This window comes from Falco rusticolus, chromosome 11, assembly GCF_015220075.1.
Source record: "Falco rusticolus isolate bFalRus1 chromosome 11, bFalRus1.pri, whole genome shotgun sequence".
In the NCBI taxonomy this organism is placed as follows: Eukaryota; Metazoa; Chordata; class Aves; order Falconiformes; family Falconidae; genus Falco; species Falco rusticolus.
This window is the reverse complement of record NC_051197.1, coordinates 29,222,260-29,243,988: the sequence shown is the minus strand read 5'-3', so window position 1 is coordinate 29,243,988 and position 21,729 is coordinate 29,222,260. Positions and strand designations below refer to the sequence as shown.

The 21,729-nt window shown below is 39.1% G+C and overlaps 1 protein-coding gene across 7 annotated transcripts in view; it reads left to right on the top strand.

The window, feature by feature from the left end:
- The window catches only part of RALGPS2 (Ral GEF with PH domain and SH3 binding motif 2), a 134,239-nt gene that overhangs the window by 22,491 nt on the left and 90,019 nt on the right, over positions 1–21,729 (top strand). For all 7 annotated transcript variants that reach the window (XM_037403568.1, XM_037403569.1, XM_037403571.1 and 4 more), the window contains 3 exons: positions 5,139–5,270; positions 8,906–9,013; positions 19,120–19,170. In XM_037403568.1, the coding sequence (XP_037259465.1) occupies positions 5,214–5,270; positions 8,906–9,013; positions 19,120–19,170 (216 nt within the window). In that variant the 5' untranslated portion in view covers positions 5,139–5,213. The remainder of the gene's footprint in view (positions 1–5,138; positions 5,271–8,905; positions 9,014–19,119; positions 19,171–21,729) is intronic.

The window sequence follows — 21,729 nt, the reverse complement described above, 5'->3', positions numbered from 1 at the left end:
AATGACATTTTGTACTGACATTATGAATAAGAACAAAGAGGATATTGGTCATCATGACTCTTGAGCTATTCATAAAAATGTACTGTGGCCGTGTTTCCCCAAAGCTTTTGTGCTGTTCTGGACAGTAAGTTTTTAATTAATTTTATGGTAGTCTTTAGTGTTTGTTCAGTGTATTTTTGGGATAGTGTTTGACCCAAGCTGAGACAAGAATATCCCTGGATTCTGCTGTGGAAGGGAGTCAGGCTTAGGTGTCCTGTTAGACACCTGTCAGATTCCAATACTCTCCAGCTAGGTTCTTTTTAAATATTCCGCATGTGGAGGTTATAATGTTTAATATTAAACTTACTATTTGAAGACAGTTGATGTTGAAGAGGATTTCTGATTTAACAGAGCAATATAAAATATACTGAAATCACAATACAAATGCAAGTTAAACTTGGCACAATATAGCAACTGCAACATACAGTTCCAACAAGTACCAATGTGATCCGCATTACTGGTTGCTAGAATATGCTTGCTGTCATGATGTTGGGCATCCCCAGTCACCAGGAAGGAGCATGCGGGTTGAAGCCGGCTCAAGCCTGATGATCTCTTTGGAATTCCGTTGTTAGTTAGTTTCTGTACTCTGTTGGGCTGAGCCATGTATTCAGTCCCCTGTCGTGGTTTAGCTAACTCGGGGAGACATTCACTTTGTTTAATGAGCTCAGGGAGAACCATTTACACCACTAGTTGATTCAGTCAACTGTAATATAGTCAGTTGATCCGCTGAACTGACATAGCTGTTTATCTAAAACAAAGACCACTCTGTGGTCCCCTTTGTGCTGAAATAAAGTCAGCTTCTTTGCAACAGCTGCGGTCAGTTGCACCCTGCATTATTCCCTGAGCTTCATGGGCACATTGCCCTTGCTTGTCTTCACCAAGCTGCCTTCCATTTGGGGGTTTTATAGGTCAGTCACTGTAGTGGAATGATCATCTCATACAGCCGTGGGTGAATTTGCAGAAAAACTCAGACTCCCTGAAGATAGCAGGCTCTGCTTAGTTGTGCTGGTTTTGGCTGGGGTAGAGTTAATTTTCTTCATAGCAGCTACTGTGAGGCTATGTTTTGGATTTGTGCTGAGAACAGTGCTGATAACACAGGGGTGTTTTTGTTACTGCTGGGCAGTGCTTACACAGAGCCAAGGCCTTTTCTGCATCTCGCAGCACCCCACCAGCGGGTTGGCTGGGGAGGGGGACACACACGACACAGCTGGGACAGCTGACCCTGACTGCCAAAGCGATATTCCCTACCATATGACATCATGCTCAGCATATAGACCTGGGGGAAGGAGGAGGAAGGGAGGACATTTGGAATGATGGTGTTTGCGTGCCCAAGTAACCATTACGCGTGATGGAGCCCGGCTTTCCTGGGGATGGCTGAACACCTGCCTGCCCATGGGCAGCTGTGAATGAACTCCTTGTTTTGCTATACTTGTCTGCATGGCTCTTGCTGTATGTATTAAACTGTCCTTATTTCAATCGATGAGTTTTCTCACATTTACCCTTCCAGTCCTCTCCCCTGTCCCACCGTGGGGTGGTGGTGGGGAGCGAATGAGTGGCTGTGTGGAGCTTAGTTGCTGGCTGGGGTTAAACCATGATGTTGGACGTTTTTATTCTTTGGGTATGGTGAATCTGCTTACCAGCATTTTTAGTTTGCTTTTTACTGTACGGTATGCGTGGCATGAAGAGGTAGGAAGATACTGCATAGCGTGTCTGTGCTTCAGGTTGGCATAAATGCTGGCTTAAGTATTTTATGCATCATATAAAACACTTTCAATTTCACATCTAATGCATTTCTGAGCACAAAGGCATTTATTGAAGGGGAGAAACAGACTGGAAGTTCAAATTACTCAGTGTAATTCAGTTTTTGTAATTGGATATACAGGGCATGCAGTGAAAACTGACTCACTGTTGCAGTGTGGTGACAGTCATTTCACATCTCCAGCTATGCTGCTCTGAACAGCTCTGCTGTTGATCACTTTCTGATATTGCTGTTTACTAATCATTGTGGTGTTAAGCAGAAGGGTAGTATAGCAAGCAAATTATTTAATTATTCCAGTGTTAGGATTTTTTCAGTATTCATCTTAAAAGGATACATAGGTCAAAATTGTTGCTGCGACTTTTCATTGTTACGGGAGTGGTGGTGATCTCGTGCGTAATGCAGCTTTCAAAAGTACGTTTTAAATATTGCAAGTTCTGGAGCTTTCAAGTTGATAAATGCTAGTTTATAGCAGTTCAGTACTAATTCTGCTCCCTACTGTATCTCCACAAAGTGGGAAAAAGTATAAATGTATTCATATATATACTCTTGTAATGCAGCAATGTGTACAAATTTAACATTGTTTAGACAGCTTTGTTATAATACAAGCTGACTGGCAGATGTTATATTTTGTAATCTCTCTTTTTCTTTGCATGCAGGGTTTTTCTAAGTGATTTTCCACTTAGTAAAAAAAATAAATCCAACTTTTATGTGCTTCATGGGAGTCTCTTTTCCGCACAGTGGTGAATTTCAGCCCTACTTGACTAAGGGGCAGAATTCTCACAATTCTTATCCCAGTAAGTGGGTAGAAAAGGAAAACTCGGATCAGTGTGAACCACCACTGTACCCTCCAGGTACAGTCCTCTGAGGTGGAAAGTCTATCACATAGTCATCAGGCTCTGAATGCAGACAGTGCCAGGCGTAAGTGCCTGCCTGGCTGCCGCTCAGGTGGGTGGGCAGATACAAACAAAACTCATAATAGCTTAGGAAACAGGTAGCAGCAGACTGGAGCTGTTACGTTAAGGGACCAAGGATAAGGCTTAAGATAGTGCATTAGGGAACACGGGGCAGGCAGGGAAATTGCTAGGACTTGTCTGGGTGCCTGTGGGTTATGTGGGACTAGTCATTAGGAAGCGGGGCTTTAACCCTGTTTATAGAGAAATCGGTTCACTCTTGTCATTGGAGGCTGCGCTGCCAACTCCATAGGCTTCTATGATATGTATAATTTCTTTTAAATAGCACCATCCAAATCCCTCCAAAAACCAAAGAAACACGGAAACAAACTTGAACTTTCACTTTTCTTTGACCAGAAACACTTTGTCCCCAATTCTCCCCCTTCTCACCTCCAGTAGTATGGGGAAGGGGAAGGACTGAAGTATTTGTGAGAAGAGGGTCAAATACATAACCTTGAGTTTAAGGTTGGCTTTGTATGATGCAATTACAGGCCAGGTGGTATGATGAAATTGTTCAAAGTGTGAAAATTCCTATGATTACATTGGTTACAAAAAGTACAAATTTTTAAAGGGTAAAGGGTTTTCTTCAGCAGAAAAGAGGATTAAATTAGGACAAGTGTACCTTCTTGAACACGAGGAAGGCCTGAAACTGATTTTGGAGATGTGATGTCTCTGTCCTCCACTGTCACTACATAAATGAAAATTATGACACGTCAGTTAGCTTTATTTCCTTGCTTTTCAGTTCAGTAAATAAGAAGGCTATAGGGAGGAGGCACTGGGGAGCTGAGCATTTGGAAATACTCCACATGAGACAGTCTGAAGGGTAATTGAGATAGGAAAGGACAGGGCAGCAGTGACACTCACAAGCCAAAGATGAGGTATTTTTTCCTCCTTTGTATGTTCTATTAGTGTAATACTTATTATAAAAAAAATAAATCTAAGTGCAGTTAAGTGTATTTTTAGTGGAGGAAACAATCTTAATTATAGCATGTGGGCTGGGACTATAATGTTTAAGTGAAATGTAGTGTCTTCTGTCCTGTGAATGAGCCTATCATTTAAAAAAAAAAAAACCAAAACCAAAACAAAACAAGATAAGGTCAAATGTGAATGGTTGTTCTGAACTGCAGAAGTATGACTGAACATGGTTCAGGTGGGGACTATTAATACCCCAAAATATCTAGCAGCTATAGTGTTTGACTGAAATTTGCAGTGTGGCCCTTTCAGTTGCATCCTTTCTGTATTGCATTCCTACAAGGACACTTGAAAGTTACTGCTTTTTTTTTAAATGATATTTTTTTATTTAGATATTGCAGTTTCTTGCCTTCCAGGCTTGTTTACCTGACATATCTGGCTTATGTCACTTGGAGATAGAAATTTTTGGATTACTGATTTTATTTCATTACTTAGAGGTCTTAAATATGAGATGCTGTAATGCTGTTTTGTTATGTGGCATTACTCAGTTTCCTGTCACTTACCTTCTCCATTTATTTGCACAGTCTGTAATAGTTCTGAGTTAAAATTACAAACCTAAAGTGAATCTCATAAATAATAGCAACTTCGGAAATAGTCACACTTGTTATAAACATAGACCTGTGAAAACTGATTTATAATAATTTTCACACTAGAGGGCACTAAGATCTCATGAAATTTAAGTCCAAAACAATTTTTACTCTCCCTCTAACACTGAGGTATTGGGTAGTCTTACTGTTGTTGTAGTGGATGCCAAAGCTTTCAATTTCTTTTGCAGTATTTTCTCTGTAGAAATGAGGAGTAATAGTATTCTTTCAAGAATAAACCTAGTGTGTGGAGTTTTCCCTTGTGTGGTTTGTTTTGCAGTTTGTTTTTTGGTGGTGTTTTGGGGTTTTTTTGCTAAACAATAATTTGGGTAATTTGTGGAGAAAAGCCCAAGTTCCGCTTGTACTCTTAAATTGCTTTTAATGCGGTAATTTTCTCTTGAAGCTGGTGAATAGACATATAAGAGGAAATCATTGAATAACTTCTTATAAAAGTTACTGATAGTTAACATCTGCACTATATTTTTTTAAAGTTGGTAATCAGGAAAAGAATCATATGTGTACTGATGTGCAGGCCTAACTTCAAGTTAGGGTTAATGCATACATTTACATATTGATACCTGGTATATGGAAAATAGCAGGGGAAAGCATATGAAAATCTATACTGCCAGTAAGTATTGGATTGCAATGGAACTTTCAGTTCTTTATGTCATTTTAGAGCTGGTAATTTCAGAATATATGTTTGAACTTAAATTTTGGACCTCAAAGAAGTGTAGCCATTTTGGAAGTAATTTTTTTTTTGTCACAGATTTTAGATACTGAATTTTACTTAAAACTTGAAAAAAATGGTTTGTGATTACTTTTTGCTCTTTGTAGGAATGGTTATTCAGTTGCCTTGGAGATGATCCTGCTGCTGTAAATGTAGGGGTGAAGATTAATGGTGTGGGCAGTATGGACCTAATGAACGGACAGTCAAGCAGTGTTAATATTGCAGCTACTGCTTCAGAGGTAAGGATTACAAAACTCAGTTATTGCATACTTAAGACTCTAAGTACTCACATTATTTAAAATGCACCGAAATGTAAGTTTTTCTTTTAACAGATCTAGTGCGGCAGGTTCTTGTTTTGTGTGTTGGTTTCATATGCCCCAGTTCAGATGTGAATAACTTAAAAGTTCTGACCTTTGCATACCAAAATAAAGCGTGAGCTAGCTTTTACAGCCTTGCCATTGCCAAAGCTGCCTTTTTTTGTGTTCTCTTCCATCGCATTTAGACAAGGCAGCTTTTCTTTTAAGTTTTAACAATAATAGACGCTCTTAGTGCGATAAGCTGGGCTGGCAAAGCCTGTGGGAAATGTTCTTTTCGTTGACAGGTACTTGTGTGCCTGTGTGGTGAGGGGCGGTCTGACACAGTAGCACAGGAGTAAGGTTGTTCCCGTTGTCTCTCGGACTGTGCTGAAGCATTGGTATGGGTCCCCTCTGGCCCAGCAAAGCTGCTGCCCTCCAGAAGTGAGCAGCTTGTGAGTTAAGAGAATGTGTATCAGCCGAGCAATGGGGATTGGTCTCCTATGCTCATGCCTCTTATTTTGAAGTTAATCTGGTTAACCATTTTTCATCTTACTACTTAAAGAAAAAGAAGGGGCAGGGTGAAGTTGGTACCAGAGTTTTTGAGCTCTTTTTGCTAGGATCATGTGAGGAGCTGTTGAGAGTTGTGACTGATTCCTAAATTCTTAGCAATGTTGGAGAGTTTGCAGGACCTCTTTGGTTTGGAGGTTTTTTTTTCCAGAACTCTTGGAGATCACTCCCTCTTCAAGTTTTTTGTTGGGTTTGGGTTGGTTTTTTTCCTGTTAATGCCTCATAGTACTGAGGTGAAGGGAACTGAAAATCTGCCTTCAGTGTATGTTGAGTGATCTTCCCAGATGCATTGTGTGTTGTCATTAGGGTGACTGAATATATGCTTTGGCTTGTACAGATGTACAATGGGAGACAGTTACTTTATTGCTGATGCATATTATTTTTATTGCTTTTGTTACAGTGTGAAACATGTTTTTTTTAGCAAGGTGGATTTCAGTTTGTTTTTTTTTTTTTAAAAAAAAAGACATGGTATTCAAGAACCCTACAAAGGTGGTAGTGATGAGAGCCACAACATCCTGAACACAGTTGCCTTTGTAAATGAATCTTTGAACCTTACCAAAGATAGTTGTTTTACTTACATATTTACACAAGTATTTCAATAGCAGAGCTGCATGTGTGCTGTGCACTTGCATGTGCATATGGAAATGGAAAGTACCACAAACAAGGTGAAAGGAAAATTGGAGTGTTGTGTTATCAAAAGGGTAAAAATAATTTCCAGCATAATTTCACAAGTATTGTCAAGATTTAAACAAGAAAGCTGACATCACAAGACTATTATTTGTTTTTATACAGATGCTTGTACTTCCCTTATTGATTGTTGTATTATGAATCATTGACTGACCATTTGTTGGCATACAACTGAAAAGATTTCTTGGAAGAAAGCTCTCTTTTTTTTTTTTCTTTTCTTTTTCTTTTTTTTTTTTTTTTACTCAGCAAGATAGTCTTGAATGTTTACATGATGTCTGATAAATTTGAGTAAAAGTGGTACTTTTTTGTTTCTTTCTTGACTGGGAGGAGGAAGGACTCGTAACTGAAATGTTTCACTATGTTGGTTACTGAAAATGCCAGCCTGGTTTGGAGATTTTGGTGGGTGGTGTTTTCAAAATCAGGTTTTTCAGAGAGAGATGGTACTGTTAGAAGAACTTAACTAAACCAGACATGATTATCAAATTAGCATGTATGTTATTTATGTGTCTTCATAACAAAAGTGCTTAAAAATGGACAAGAGTTTATTTCAGCTGGCTGAATTCTTAAGGAGTTTGAGTGTTCTTGTTTCGGTGAGTGGGAAGCTGAAGGCAAAATACATAGTGTAGCCCTAAAATACTGCCTTGGGTAGCTTTTTAGGAGAAGACATTAGCACAGTAGAGCTATTAACATCAGTGACCATGTGCTGTCTTTCCTCCTGCGCTGGCATCAGCAGACATGATGCAGATGTTAGTTGAAAAGTGCAGTCTAACAGTGCTGAAATCTGGCTTCCACCAGAAGCAATCTGGTGAAGCAATCACTCCTGAAGGTGTTGTGTTTGTGACCCATACCCATGGTCTTGAAAACTTTCAACATTAGCAGTAAAATTACACAGACTGTCAGCAACTGCCTTTATGTGGGCCAAAGTCTAATCTTTTCAGCTTTCTAAGAGCCATCCCCCGTGACGGTGATGAGGACAGAGCTTGAGGATACATTGGTGATCGACATAAAGACTAGGCAGGTCTTGGTTTGTCTTCACTGTGTTTTGCCATAGCTGAGCTGGAGCTCCCAGCCATGGTGAGAACAAGCTCCGTGCACCAATACTCATTTTCTTTCTCTCAAGTCTCCGAACAAAGCATTCGCAGGACTGTTACGGGAGCTCTGTTGGCACTTAGGTCAAGGCTATGCTCTTGCTGAAGCGTGCAGGTGCCACTCTGTGCTTCAGGTAAATGTACTGTTTGATGAAGAAGCAAACATCTGAATTTGGTGCAGTCACTGGCTGTAGTATCTGTGGTTCTTCATGATTTTGCCCACGTGTCTTGTCTTATTTCTTACTTTTTAGTTGAGAGTTTGCTTTGTACCAGGTTTCTGAAAGTGAGAAGAAACCAAGCAAGAAACATGCATAGCCTTTTGGGTCTTCAGAGGAGAGTGTGGGGCAGCAAAGTCATTGCATGCTGTATGAATGTTTCTGGAATAGGTGTGCCCGTGGTTCAGGTGTGAAGCATACATCTAGATGTGACATCTCAGTCTCCGTTGGGTAAAACCCTTCTTGCTTGTGATGGTGGACCAGAATCTAGTTTTGCATCCATACACTAGAGGAAGTGATTACACCTAACACAGATACATTGTTTTCATTTGTTTCATGTGAAAACAATACATGAAACATACGAAACCAGTAGGTAGTGTTAATTTCATACAAAGTGTTAATTTTTTGAATCCTATTTGTGTTTTGCAGGGAATCTAAATCTTTATGTTGCAGATAAAGATTCAGAGAATAATGTTCTAATATCCAGTATTTGCAAATGTGAATTACTAGCATTTACCAAAAAAAGCAACTAAAATGGTTTATACCAAGTGTCTTCAACAGGAACAGATCTTTAGCTCACAATGTAATTTTTAAGTTTTAATACTTCTGAGAGAAACAGGAGGAGATCGATACTGTTCTTTGTTAACTATTCCTTTGGGATTGACCTTGACTTTTTCCTCACCATAGTGGTATTTTTCCTGTTTCAAATTCAGTGTGATTGTATTGTTATTATTAACTTTCCCATCAACAAAATTGGAATTGAATTATGTGTTGAAATGTAACTGTTCTGTTTTGAGGAACACCTCTGAAATCCATTGAAGTCAATTTGAGAGTCTCTGGTTTTAGCTGTCTTTGTCAGGAGAAGGTATGTCCTCCGAGTGACTTTTAATGGATAATTTGCCCGATAGAAAAATTGTGTGAACAGTGATGTTTGAACAGAAATTTTGCTTTTGGGAGTGCAGAAACAGAACAGAAGAGGAGAGAACCAAAATGTTATTACTGGTTCTGTTTGTTTCTGCAGAAGAGTAGCAGCTCTGAATCCTTGAGTGACAAAGGTTCAGCTGAACTGAAGAAGAGCTTTGATGCAGTGGTATTTGATGTCCTAAAGGTTACACCAGAAGAATATGCGGTAAGCAATTCCAGTAATTTTTTACCTGTGTGTGAATCTTCTTGGCAACTTTTCCTCTGCTTCTCCATTTCTATATGTTTTTAGCCTAACTTCTGTCATCCATGGATTTCAAAAATGGATATTGCGCTATAGTTCTTCATTGTCTATGTTCTTTTTAATGCTATGTGATCTTTTTTGAGCTATGCCATCCAGGCATTTTTCACACCGTTATATGTAACATAGACCAAGGATTCTTAAATCCATATGATGAAGCTTAATTCTGACATGCGTGTATTAGTTGCAAGAATGTATTAGATCTCTACTTGTTTTTTTCTGGGGGTGTTTTAGTTGTTCACTCTGTTAATTCTTATGTCTAGGAAGTTTTTTCTTCTTTTGGGTGCAATGGTACAGAAAAATGAGTTGGATATCCTGCAGAACCAAAACCAAAGGAGTAAAGATGTTTAACCAAAACATTGAGTGATTTATTTATTTATTTTTACGCTACTTTTAGAGGTTAAGATGACAGATGGTCCTTCTAAGTGATTCAGATATGTTACTAGAAAGATTGCTAGCAAGCTATAATTCAAGTTACAAGATTTGTGATGAGTTGTCCTGGGGAGATGATCAATACGTGGTAGGATGCATCACAAAATATTCCCATTAAGTTTGTTCTATTTTTTAATCATTAACTTTTTCAGTGAATTGTTAATGGATAAATTGATTTTAATGAGGACACTGAAAATTTAAAGCATCTGGAGTATGAAGTGGTACTTAGACATTAAATTCTTCTTGAATAGTTAATGGGATTTATTTCTGACTGAGGTTCAGGCCTCTTACTGGCTCTGTCGGGAACAGCTGGGCAATGAATCACGACTTTTCATGGGAAGACGTTTTTGAAGCTGGCTATCCTTTCAATTTTATCCTAACGATTTCTGTACATAAAGGAAATATAAATGGTTAGGAGTTTGGGGCTAGGGGCATGAATTGAAGCGGAGTTAAGCACATAGGCCAGAAGGAATTCCTTTGAATGGCTCTGCTTTTTAGCCAGTTGTGGATGCTGTTGAGCAGCAGAGTAGATCACTTGGTCTCTGTGGAGTTGCTGTCACTCACTTGGACAGCAAAATACACAAAGGTGCTTGGTCTTGTATCGCATTTCATAACCCTTTTTCTCTGCTGTCCTCTGTTGTCTAATCCTTCATCTCTCATGTGTGGAAACCTTTTACTTTCGTGGATGTTGCCTACTTAAACCTTGGTTAGATAAAAATCTTTATTAAAATCTGGTGTTTGTACTGTTTTCATATTATGCTTCAAACTGTGTGGAGTTCCACTCACAAAGAGGAATCATTTAGTTAAACATCTCACATTAGGATTACAAATGTGTGGTTGTATTTTTGGTTTATACTACCTGGTATAATTTTGCAGTTTTCTCAATTCCCCAAAAGAAAGCACCTTTTACTCTTAGCCTTCTCCCTTTTAAAGTATCCAGTTCTTCAAATTGGGCTTCATTTACTGTAAATGGACTAAAGTGGCTTACAGATAGAATTCTGAACAATTGAGCAAAATTACTAGTAGTCAGTGTTCAGCCCTTTGGCAAGGTTATAATTAATTTCATTTCTTTTTCAAAGTTCATATACACAGCTTTAAGTTTGTCATTAATGTTTGTTTCCCCAGGCAAGTTTATCTGCTTTTATAGTAGGGCTTGCTTGCTTTGAATGCTGTCTTCTTCCATTCTTGCTGAAGGTTATAGAAATAAGTAGATTTACTGAATACGTAGGTACCTTGGAGGAGAAAATACCTTTAAGCCTTATGCTTGTTTTTATTTTATTGTCCATTTCCTTTTCTTCCTGGTTTTAGTCCTGCCATTACAGAGAAGTATAAAATCTTAATTTGGATTTCAGTTTTAATGTGAAGACTACCAGAGTGATGCAGTATGGCCAGGCTCTTGAGCATACTGGCACAGATGAGAATGCAAAGTGATGTTGGTAAGGTTTTCATTATAATACAGGGTATGCACTGCTGCCACTGGGCATGGATATGCTACAAACTGCTATTTCAAAGTATGAGAACACTTCTAGTTTAGTGATAGCTCTTGTGAAATATATGCAGTGCAGACTGCAGACATCTGTGATGTAGTGAAGGCTGAGTGAATCAGTACTGTGCTTTATTTTTTTTTTATGTGGGAAACTGAGGAAATAATTTGTGGGCTGTGTACCTTATTCATGGAGAGAAAAAATAATGTGATGAAGCCAGTAAAACAGCAATAAATGCAAGTTGCTACACAAGAGCTAGTTAGACAGTTGTCTAATTAATAGGAAACTTTGGCTTGAATGAAAAAGGATTCCAGTCATAAGTAGCACAAAGGTGGGAGTTAACTGATAAAGTCAACATTGTCATTGGTAAGTTTTATCCTGTACCTTGTACGATAAGTTGCATTTTGATCAAAAATGGGTCACTGCACATCTGTGTACATAATTGTAACAATTACAATTATGCTGCAGGAAGAAGAGCAAAACTCTGAAAGATAATTAAGTTTGAGAGATCACTGGAAATAAGATTAATACTAGTGGTTTCAGTACCAGTATGAAACACACAGATGTGTTTTGAGTTCTCACTGTGTTAGAGATACTGTTATTTAAAAAGTCTGTTTAGTCAGTTAGTGGGTAAGAGACAAGTTGGACTACAAAATCTATTGCTTGTAATCCTGTATTTTCAAGAAGCTGTTTACCAGGCCAAAGAGAAGCCCAAGTGTAAATATTTTCGGTGATTTTATTTCCATGTTCTTCCCTTTGGCAGTCATCTAGCACTGTCCTGAATACTCAGCTGGTGTGCCATTTCATGGAATGGTCCTTTGTTCAGTCTTGTACTAACTTTCTAGCCAAAGTATGCTAGCCCTTCAAGGGGTCTAGCTTGAGCAGTGATGGAAATTATTATTGCAATAGACATGTAATAGTCCAGTTATACTGTTGTTACCAGCCAGGTGCTCTTTGTAAGGTTGAAGGCTGCTTTAGAAAGGGTCAAGTTACAGCTGAAATAGGTGAGATCTTCAGGTGTAGTTGCTGCTGTTGCAAATTTATAGTTCGCTTTATCCCTCTGCAGCTTACAGAAATGGTTTCCAGGGGATTTATTGAATGCCTGAACATTTCATAGATTTTGGGGAAAAAGAATCCCGTTCAATGAGTATGAAGTAGGACATGTTTGTTTTCTCCTAAGGGTTCTACAGGCTGCTTTCTAGCTGTAACTAGTAAGGAGACTGTCTCTGTTTTAAATATCTGCTTTTAGGCTGATCACTGCTTGGTTCTTTATTAAACGGCTAAAAGCCACAAAACAAGTCGGTGCCAGGATTACCCACTGGTGTCTGGCCCTGCCGATGGAGCCGTCGTGTGTGTGCAGGGTAGGCACCGCGGCAGTGAATGCTGTCCATTTTCGTCGAAGGGAGAAGTGTGGTTTCAAGCGTACAGGGCACAATTTGTGGGGGAGGGATATGTTAATGGTGCAGTGGCAGTAGAAAGTGGGGGCTGCTGAGACTGAAAGAAAAAAGGAAAATGCTTGGGGACATGAGGTCCAAATTAAGATGTTGGCGAACCTCAGGTTGAAGAAATATTTATTTTCTGCTTTACAGTAAATTCTTATTCCTTAGACTGCTACTGTTTAATTATTTGACTGTTTATTACTTTTTGACTTGCTTTTCCATTTTATATTTCAACTAAGCCACAGTGGTGTAAATATTTGAGGTAGAATTAAGGGAAGCGCAGCTGTATAAATCCATTGCTTTTTTTTCCACCAGGTTATCTAAGAAGGATTCTTTATTCTTTGCCCTAGTCTCTGAAAGTGCTATGAAGTAAGCTCACACTTTACATGTATGTTTATTTCTTTTTTATTCCAGTTAAGCTTTGTCAAATGGATGTTGGAAAAAAGAATATTGCTTATTTTGGAAACAATACACAAATAAAGCTTATTATAAAAACATTCAGACAAAACAAGGAATTTTTCTCAGCTGCATTCTTAGGACAGTTAAATATCAAGCTATCTATATCTGAAGAAAGAGCATGAGAAGTGTGTTTTGTAAAGGAAGCAGGTCCCAAGAGTTTTGGAACCACATTGTGTGTGCAATAAAAGTGCAGAAATAGGTTTTGAGGTGTGTGGGGTTCAAACAACTCATTTTTTTGCCCCTTCAAATAGAACAAAAATAACTTTAACTGGCCCAGGGTTCCCCCCAGGAGAACTTTCTCTTGTGTGGGACTCTGGCAGATTCACAGTCCCCTCTGCGAGTTCCTGCGTGGCTACTGGTGTGAGCTGTGCTACGCGGTTCCTGGCAGTAATGTTGGTTTTGGCCTCTCCAGAGGCTGGTTGTCAGTGGATTTAGGGAGTTTGAGGCAAGTCTGTCTGCTGCATCTGAGAGCAGTTTGAATAAAGTGAAGTACTGGGCCCTGGGAGCTTTTGATGAAAAAGGACTTCTGCTTGTATGTGTTCCTGTTCACTTTATTTTACAGAAGAATATTACAGAACAAGTATGTTCTCAATGAGAGCAAGAAGAAGCAACTTTATTATAGCGTGTGGAGGCACTATTAATGATAAAAATTTTGGAGTGGAGTTTGCGAGAAAAAAGTAGAGTTTCAACACAGGAACTTTAATCCCCCAGCGTTCGTTTTGGACAGCAGAATTATTCTCCTACTGATGCAGTGCTTAACAGAGACTTAGCTATTTTTTCAGTGAGGAAAAGTATTCTGGCAGCCCAGAGAGACAGTGCTAAGCCAAGTTGGAAGGCTTAAATATAATTCCTTCTAAAAATTCAGATTAAGGAACAATTTATGAAGTGCTGCTTGAACCAACATGGCTTCAAGGAAAATCAGATTATGGCAGTGTTCTTCAACAACCAAAATGTAGACGTTTGATATTTTTTTTTTCATCTCAGACAGAAACTTAGTTTTTCCTTTCACACTGATGGTCTCTGTCCAGGAGCAATATGGGAAGTACAGTGTCCTTACAGTAGGTACATGGATGGCAGGAAAATTTGTAGTACAGCAAGTAGCCTGATAGAAAGAACTCGTGCTTGGGGAGGTCTAGAGGCTAGAAAGGTGGGATTGTACCCCATATCAAATGTGAAGTTTCACATAGGAGTGTGGGGAGGACTCGATGCAGTGGTGTTAACTGCAGCTAGGCGTTCCTAAGTTCAGGTTTTTATGGAAGAAGGGTAATCCGTATGTATTCACAGAAACCAGAAAGAATTAGAGAATATTTTACAATTTAATTTCATTGAGCTGCTCCATATTCCTCAAAGAAGCAACATACTGAAATGTAGTTCTTCATCATCTGGATGTAAAATTTTTGGCCTGACAGATCTCCTCGAGAGAGGGGTAAATCTCTTTATATGTATACGAGGCGGTGTGGTAATAATTTTAGGGTTTTGAAGTACTTAATTGTTAACAAGTCCAACATCTCAGCAGCCAGGAGAGCTAAAGTATTTTTAAACTTGCCTGTTGGGGACTTTCCCCAGGCAGGGTCTTTCTACTACATGCAAAAGCTGCCACGGCTGTGCAGGGGCAGCAGAATTACCTTCCAACCGCACTGCCTGTGTGTGAACTGCAAGGTGATCATTTGCTGTGCTTAAAAGTAGGTTTTCTCTTGTAACGTTCTTCAGGTGGTTGATAATTGGGAAATATATTAGTCATACATTAAAAACATACCTCTTCTAATCATATTCTAGAATTGTTATGTAGGAGATCTAAGGCAAACATAAACACAAAACTTCCATTCACCAGTGAAGTACTTTAATATATAAATGAACTTGATAGACATATCGCTTGTGGAAAGGCAGAAGATACTGAGTTTTCCTATCTTTGTGTAATCAGAATGCTTATTTAACTGATAAGTAGGAATAAGTTTACGCTTTTGTATTACACATGTAATTCCATTTTTTTTTAAGTATCTGTGCAGCTGACAACTCAAAAACAAGATGGGTTATGGTTCATGTAACAAATTGATGTGCACACTTACAATTTTTTGTTTGAATATTGAATGTTAAACTACATTTAGGAGAAGGTGCTATCCAGGAATTTGTATTGGCTGGGCTAAGGAGCTGGAATGAGAAAAGTTGGTGTGTTGTATCTTCCATGGCAGAAATCAAACTAGTGGCTTTGTTTATTGGGGTTTAAATTCCCCTTGATTTGGTCATGATAGAAGTTCTTTGTTGTTAAAGTTGAGCAATGGCATGTAACATAATAATTTTCGAAGCTTTATCATTTCAAGTGCTACTAATTAGAATGCCAGCCTTTCCAGTTTGCTTTATTTTTGCCTTAGCAGTGAGCAAGCACCTTTTTTTACCTTTTAAGGGTAAAAATTCACTTACGTGTTAGACTTAAAATATGAGTAAGTGAATGTTTAAAAAGTTCTGTTTTGTCAAAAGTTATTTTTAAACTCTTATGTGAGGTACTGCAAACTCAAATGGCTTTTTATCCATCAGTTTAGGTATTCAGCTGTCAGTTACTTGCCGCTTGAATTGTGAACAATTTTTTAAGTGCTTGGAACTCTTAATGGAAATTGCAAGCTCTTTTAAGAAAGGAACCTCCATAAGGGATGTTTCTTGAACAAGAGGTAATGTGATACAGTGTTACTGGAGATTTTAGTGAAAGCAGCAAGAGGCATAAACCAAACAAGCAAAAAAAAAAAAAAGAAAAATCAGCCTAATATCAATGTGATACTAGAAGAAAGAATTTTCTCTGTTGAATTTTTTTTTTGTTCCAAACTTGCTTTTTCAAATACTGTAAGGTACTTAATAGCAATTTCAAATCTTTTTAGTAATAAACATTAATCTCTAACTTCAGGATTCATGTGTTTTTCAAATGTTAATTTACCCATTTAATGTCACCGTTTATCAAAATCAATGCATGATTTTAAATGAATTCTGTTGTGAAGTTATAATGGTCTTTGTTTCATCGGTGTTGGGTGTTGATCTTGTCTTAAAGTAATTATTTGCTTAGGAGTCACTACTGAAGCAATTAATAGTCTAATGTAGCCAAGGCAGTTCAGGTTGATTAAGAGGACAATTCTGGAGGGATGGGAAGAAAGGCAACATATTTTTAAGCATTCTCTCTTCTTTGCGAACAATGAATCCATTCTCTGGCTCACTTTTATTGTACTGTTGTAATCTTGTAGTATATGCAATGAAATGTGAATAACCATTTAAAAGCCTGGGTCTTTTGTTAAGATGTTTTCATATACCCTATATTCAAATTCTATTCAAGTGCCCATTCCTCTGTTTTCACCTTCCCCAACCCAACCAATTCTCTAATTCATTTCCCTTATTGAGAAGCATAGTGATACATTCAATCAGCCACATATTTAGCAGAGAAACAGGAGACTAGAGATTGAGTTCTATGGCTGGTTTTTCAGGACTAGGTTCTTTACCTTGGAAATCAAAAGGAAGAATTAACTCTTGCTGTAATGCGTGGCTGTTCTATGGTCAGGATTTGATCAGGTTAGAAAAATGAATCCATGCTTTCCTTCTGTCCCTTTGTCTCCTGAGTGTTCTCTGCAGGTAAGAAAGTGTAATTCCTTGATGTTTGCGCCTGCACAGCCATGGGTACGTGGTTAGATGATTTACAGAACTGGGATGTATCCGCTCTTTCTTAGTGAGCGGGAAGAAATAATGCACACACCTAAGTATCAGGCAAGTTTGTCCCACACAGTAGTACACACTTTCTGTGCAGTACTTAGGTAAGTGCTGCCTTCATAGGGAAGCCCTTTTCTTGGGCATTCTGAATTTATAATCTTAAAGTTTTAAGGAAGATTTAGAAACAAGTATATGAAATTGTTCCTCAACTCCTTTTAGGATAAATGTTTTCTGAAAGTGTCTCGATTATTAGCTTCAAGACCATTCTAACTGTAGAAATCAGACTAGAAAAATCTAATAAAACTTTAAAACATAGAATCATAGAATCATTTAGGTTGGAAAAAAGTTTAAGACCATGGAGTCCAGCCATTAGCCCAGCACTGCCAAGCCTACCACTAACCCATGTCCCCAGGTGCCACATCTGCACATCTTTTAGATATCTCCAGGGGTGGTGACTCTGCCACCTCCCTGGGCAGCCTGTTCCAGTGCCTGACCACCCTTTCAGTGCAGACATTTTTCCTAATACCCCATCTAAACCTGCTCTGGCACAGCTTGAGGCTGTTTTCTGTTGTCCTGGTACTTGTTAAATGGGAGAAGAGACCGACCCCCACCTGGCTACACCCTCCTGTCAGGCAGCTGTAGGGAGCGATCAGGTCCCCCCTGAGCCCCCTCCTCTCCAGGCTGAACCCCCCCAGCTCCCCCAGCCACCCTCCCCCCCCAGCCTGGTGCCCCGGCCCCTTCCCCAGCCCCTGCCCGGCTCTGGACACGCTCCAGCCCCTCAATGTCCCTCTTGTCGTGAGGGGCCCGACACTGACCCCAGGGTTCGAGGTGCCGCCTCCCCAGTGCCGAGTGCGGGGGGCCGGTCACAGCCCCGCTCCTGCTGGCCACGCTGTTTCTGGTACAAGCCAGGATGCTGTTGGCCTTCTTGGCCACCTGGGCACACTGCTGGCTCACGTTCAGCTGGTGGTCGCCCAGCACCCCCAGCCCCTTTCCCCCCAGGCGGTTTCCCAGCCCCTCTGCCCCCAGCCCGTAGCGCTGCGTGGGGCTGGTGTGACCCACCTGCAGGACCCGGCACTGAGCCCTGTTGAACCTCATCCAGCTGGCCTGGGCCCATCGATTCAGCCTCTCCGGGTCCCTCTGCAGAGCCTCCTGCCCTCAAGCAGATCAACACTTCTGCCCAGCTTGGTGTTGTCTGCAAACATCATTGTTTGGAAGAAGGAGCAACCAATTAAAGCAGAGCCCAGGAAAGAAAGTTTGTAAAAAGGAAACACATAAAAGGCTTGTCGCTTCAATGACGTTGTACTACAAAATACCAGATGATTGTGTCCAGTATGTTGGTTACAGAAACTGGGACTGATTTATACAGGTTTTTTGTGGTCATGCTTGATTGCCAAAATACCCATCTGAAAATAGATGTGGAGGTCAAGGAGATGTGCAACAAAATGTAGATTTGATCGTCTTTGGCAAGACACATCACTTCTTGTTAGAGCAGGTGCAAAGAGATGCTTTCTTGAAAGTAGATCATCCTAGTTAAATTTTTTCTGCAAGGTTGTCTTTATCTGAGAAGCTATTCTGCTAGCCAGCAATGGCATTCGATGGCAGTTGCAATTTGTGAGAGTCACAAACATGTCAGTGTATATATACAGCAGAGTGTATAAATGGCGGAAACACTGTTTTCAAGGAAATGGGAATAAAGCTGTGCAGCTCACATCTGAGAAAATCAAACGAGGTCCTTGGATTCATTGTTAAAAGGGTATTTGTGATACCTAACTCAGATGACACTGGTATTTCTGGGCTACCTACATACTCTTTGAAAGAGATGGTCTTTTTTTTTTTTTTTTTTTTATTCATAGCCAGGCAGCAATCCTAAATTGTACACTTAAAATAGGGCTCTGTGAATGTGTTTCGAAATGCAAAACGTGGTGTTTGGCTCTGTGGTTTCCCCTTTATCTTTTCCAAAGCTAAACAGATATCCCAGACACGAGAATGTACTTCCTGATTCTGACTTGCTGGCCGTGAGATGGCCTGTATTTAATTTTAAGTGTTGCTGTGCAACTGAACAATTACTTAGCTTAATTATTCAAATGTGGTTCAAGTGTTGATTGAAAAATTTTAGGGGTGTTTCAATAGAATTGTGTAACACCTAGACTGAGACTCAGTTTGAAGAGAAACTGTCCTTGAGCAACTAAAGTTAGTTTCTTATATTCTTGGATAGCTTCTTATATTGTGTTTCTGAGTTCAAGCTCTGACTTGCATATGTAACTGCAGGATTATGCTCCCGAGAATAATCTATCATAATTCGTTTATTTTACTAAATGTGAAGTTTAGAGCGCTTTGTCCTCCGTTTTTGCAGAACAGTTTTGTGGTAGGAGCCGAAACCTCTGAAATTAGCTACAAAATGAAAGTCAAATAATGAAAAGAAATCAGAACAAATACAGTTCTCATGCAGCATAGCAACTTAATGGAATACAAGTTTAATTTAAAACGTAATTTATGATTTTTTTTTTTCTAATTTCAGGGTCAGATAACACTAATGGATGTCCCCGTATTCAAAGCAATTCAGCCAGAGGTAAGTGGTTTATTGGGTTTGTTTTCAGATTTACATGAAGAATTTATACAGTGGCATAACTTTTCTGGAATTGCAACGTTGTCCCAGTTCATATAGCTCCAAAGCAGATGGTTTTTGTTACGCAAAACTATCTGGAACTAATGGTTAGTTTGGGGATTGAAGTATTGGTATTTAAATATGTTCAGCTAGTGCCAGAGATGAATTATCTGGGTTTTAATGTTTCTGAATTATAAACATCTTGATTTGATTACTCTGATCATAACGTTTTAGGTTTCAGCTCCTGATACCTCATGCCATACCTCGTACTGTCTTCAGTTTCCCTAACTGATTCATATCTTTTTTGAAAAAAGAAAAATGGCTGTAATGACATCGTGTATTTAAAATGAGTGTGATCTGTGGATATATTGGGATAATATATTGATGATTTGTGTCTTCTGTTTTATTTTACGTAAAATGCCATATTACTTTCTGATTGCAACCTGACTTGAACTGATGTTTTTAGAATCTTCTGTGATGATAATAGATGATTAATTTGTTTATTCTTATTTCTGCATGATTAGCATTTTCCTGTGGGCGTTGTTTTGCACTTTGAAGGTTTATTGTCCACTTCATCAATAGTGTGTAAGTCTTTTTCAGCTCATCAGTCACCTTTAGGCTATCATATGCTACTTTATTGGTAGCAGGCATTTGTTGTGTCCCTGTTGTGGCACACTGAAGAATATTTTGTATCCAGTGGAGAAACCTGCTGAATCTCTTGGCTGTGATTGTTGATTTCATCATTTGTGTACCCACAAATTTTTTGAAGGCTTCCTTTTGATCTGTACTTGAAAATGTTGTGATGATTTAGCTTTCATGATTTCAGCAAGCTATTTCCCAACCCATGTGGATTTGTGTGGGTCTTTTGGTTGTTTTTTTTTCTCTAAAATCCTTCAAAGAGGCTCCCATTTGATCTCTCTGGCTTCCCCCTGCCCTCCCCCCCCCCCCCCCCGCCCTCCCAGGTATCCTTAGAGTTTTTTTGATGGAATACATTTATCCTGATCTTCTAATAGGTTCCATTTCTTTTTTTAAAAAAAAAGCTGTTTGAAAACTTTAAAGCATTTTACCCTTTTATCTGATTCTTCTAAACATTTTCCTGATACGTGTTTGTCAACTTTTTCTAATGTTAAACGTTACTGCTCTGTCGGGTTCACCCTCCTCCCGAATGTTGAATACACTCTTGAGTGTTCTTATGCAGTGCCTCATATCTAGCTAGTCTGAGCTTCAAGGTACTGAGTAGTGAAAAATCAGAACACTGATTTAACTAGTTAGAACTTTGTGTAATGATCTGTTAATAAAGAAAGTCCGCTGCTTGAACTTGATGGTAGTTTACTCTTTGCAGTCTGCTTCCAGCACTGCACAGGATGAGCAGTCAGCTGTGTAACAACCACAAGGAAGCAAGCAAGCAAGGAAGTTAGACATAGTGGCAGTGATCCAGTACTCCATACCTCATAATTTATTGTTCTTCTTATGCTGCCTCTTGTATCTCAGATTCTGTTGTGTGAGCAGACCTACAGTAAGTCTCTGAGAGATGAGAAGAAATGCCAAGAAAGTACATGTAATTTTGTTGGCTGTTCTAACCCATTATTGTAAACTGTAAAAGAGGAAAGCAGAATAAAATAATGAACCGTATCCCAAAAAAACCCAGCTGTGAGAGAACAGGTGACTATCTCTATAAAGTAATTCCTTTTAAGAAATCTGTATTTACTGCATAAGTAGAATTTATGCGATGTCTCCACTGGAAAATATCCATATGAGGAGGAAGAGTAGCTGTTTTGACACTTCAAGTGTTTGTACAAAAACAGTTGACAGCACAGGCAGCCTGCAAGTATTACCTGTCCATCAGTGCTGCTTAACAGGTAGACAGAGGTCTGTCGTCTTGTATCTGATGTGCCTCTGAATTGTCTTAATCCTCTATGGAAAAGGGAATACAGATTAACTCTCAGGTCAGAAGAAGCTAGACACATGAAATGCTTTCCTCTCTGTTTTGCAGATGGGGAAAACCGACATGGAACACTTAGTTTGCCTAAAGATGTCTTGACGCAGATTAATGAAGTGTTGTAGATACCTGAGTTTCTTTGAAGTATCTATCAGGCTGTGGTCTGTGTCTGTGTCTTGATTTGGCTTGTAGATCTTTACATAACGCTTTTACATGTGCACTTGAACATTGTTGAATTTTTAATTAGAAAACAGAACAATATTGAGGTGAATTCATCTGTATAAAAGGACTTTCTAAACTTAGGCTTTAATGAGTGACTAAAAGGCATTGATAGAATTTGGTTTTTTGATTCTAAATAGAGTATCTACTAGCACTGATACCAGTTTTCACAGCTATCATCTGCATGCATGGTGGGAGATAAGCAACATCTTTCCCAGTGTGCCAAGATACAAAAACTGGGTGCTTATTACAGATGGCTGTAACTCACCAACAAATCTTTGTTGTACAGGCTGTGAATCCTCATCTGCTTCCTAGACTCTGTAGAATGGTATAGAAGTAATATTTTTAGCTTTTAATGTGTTTTG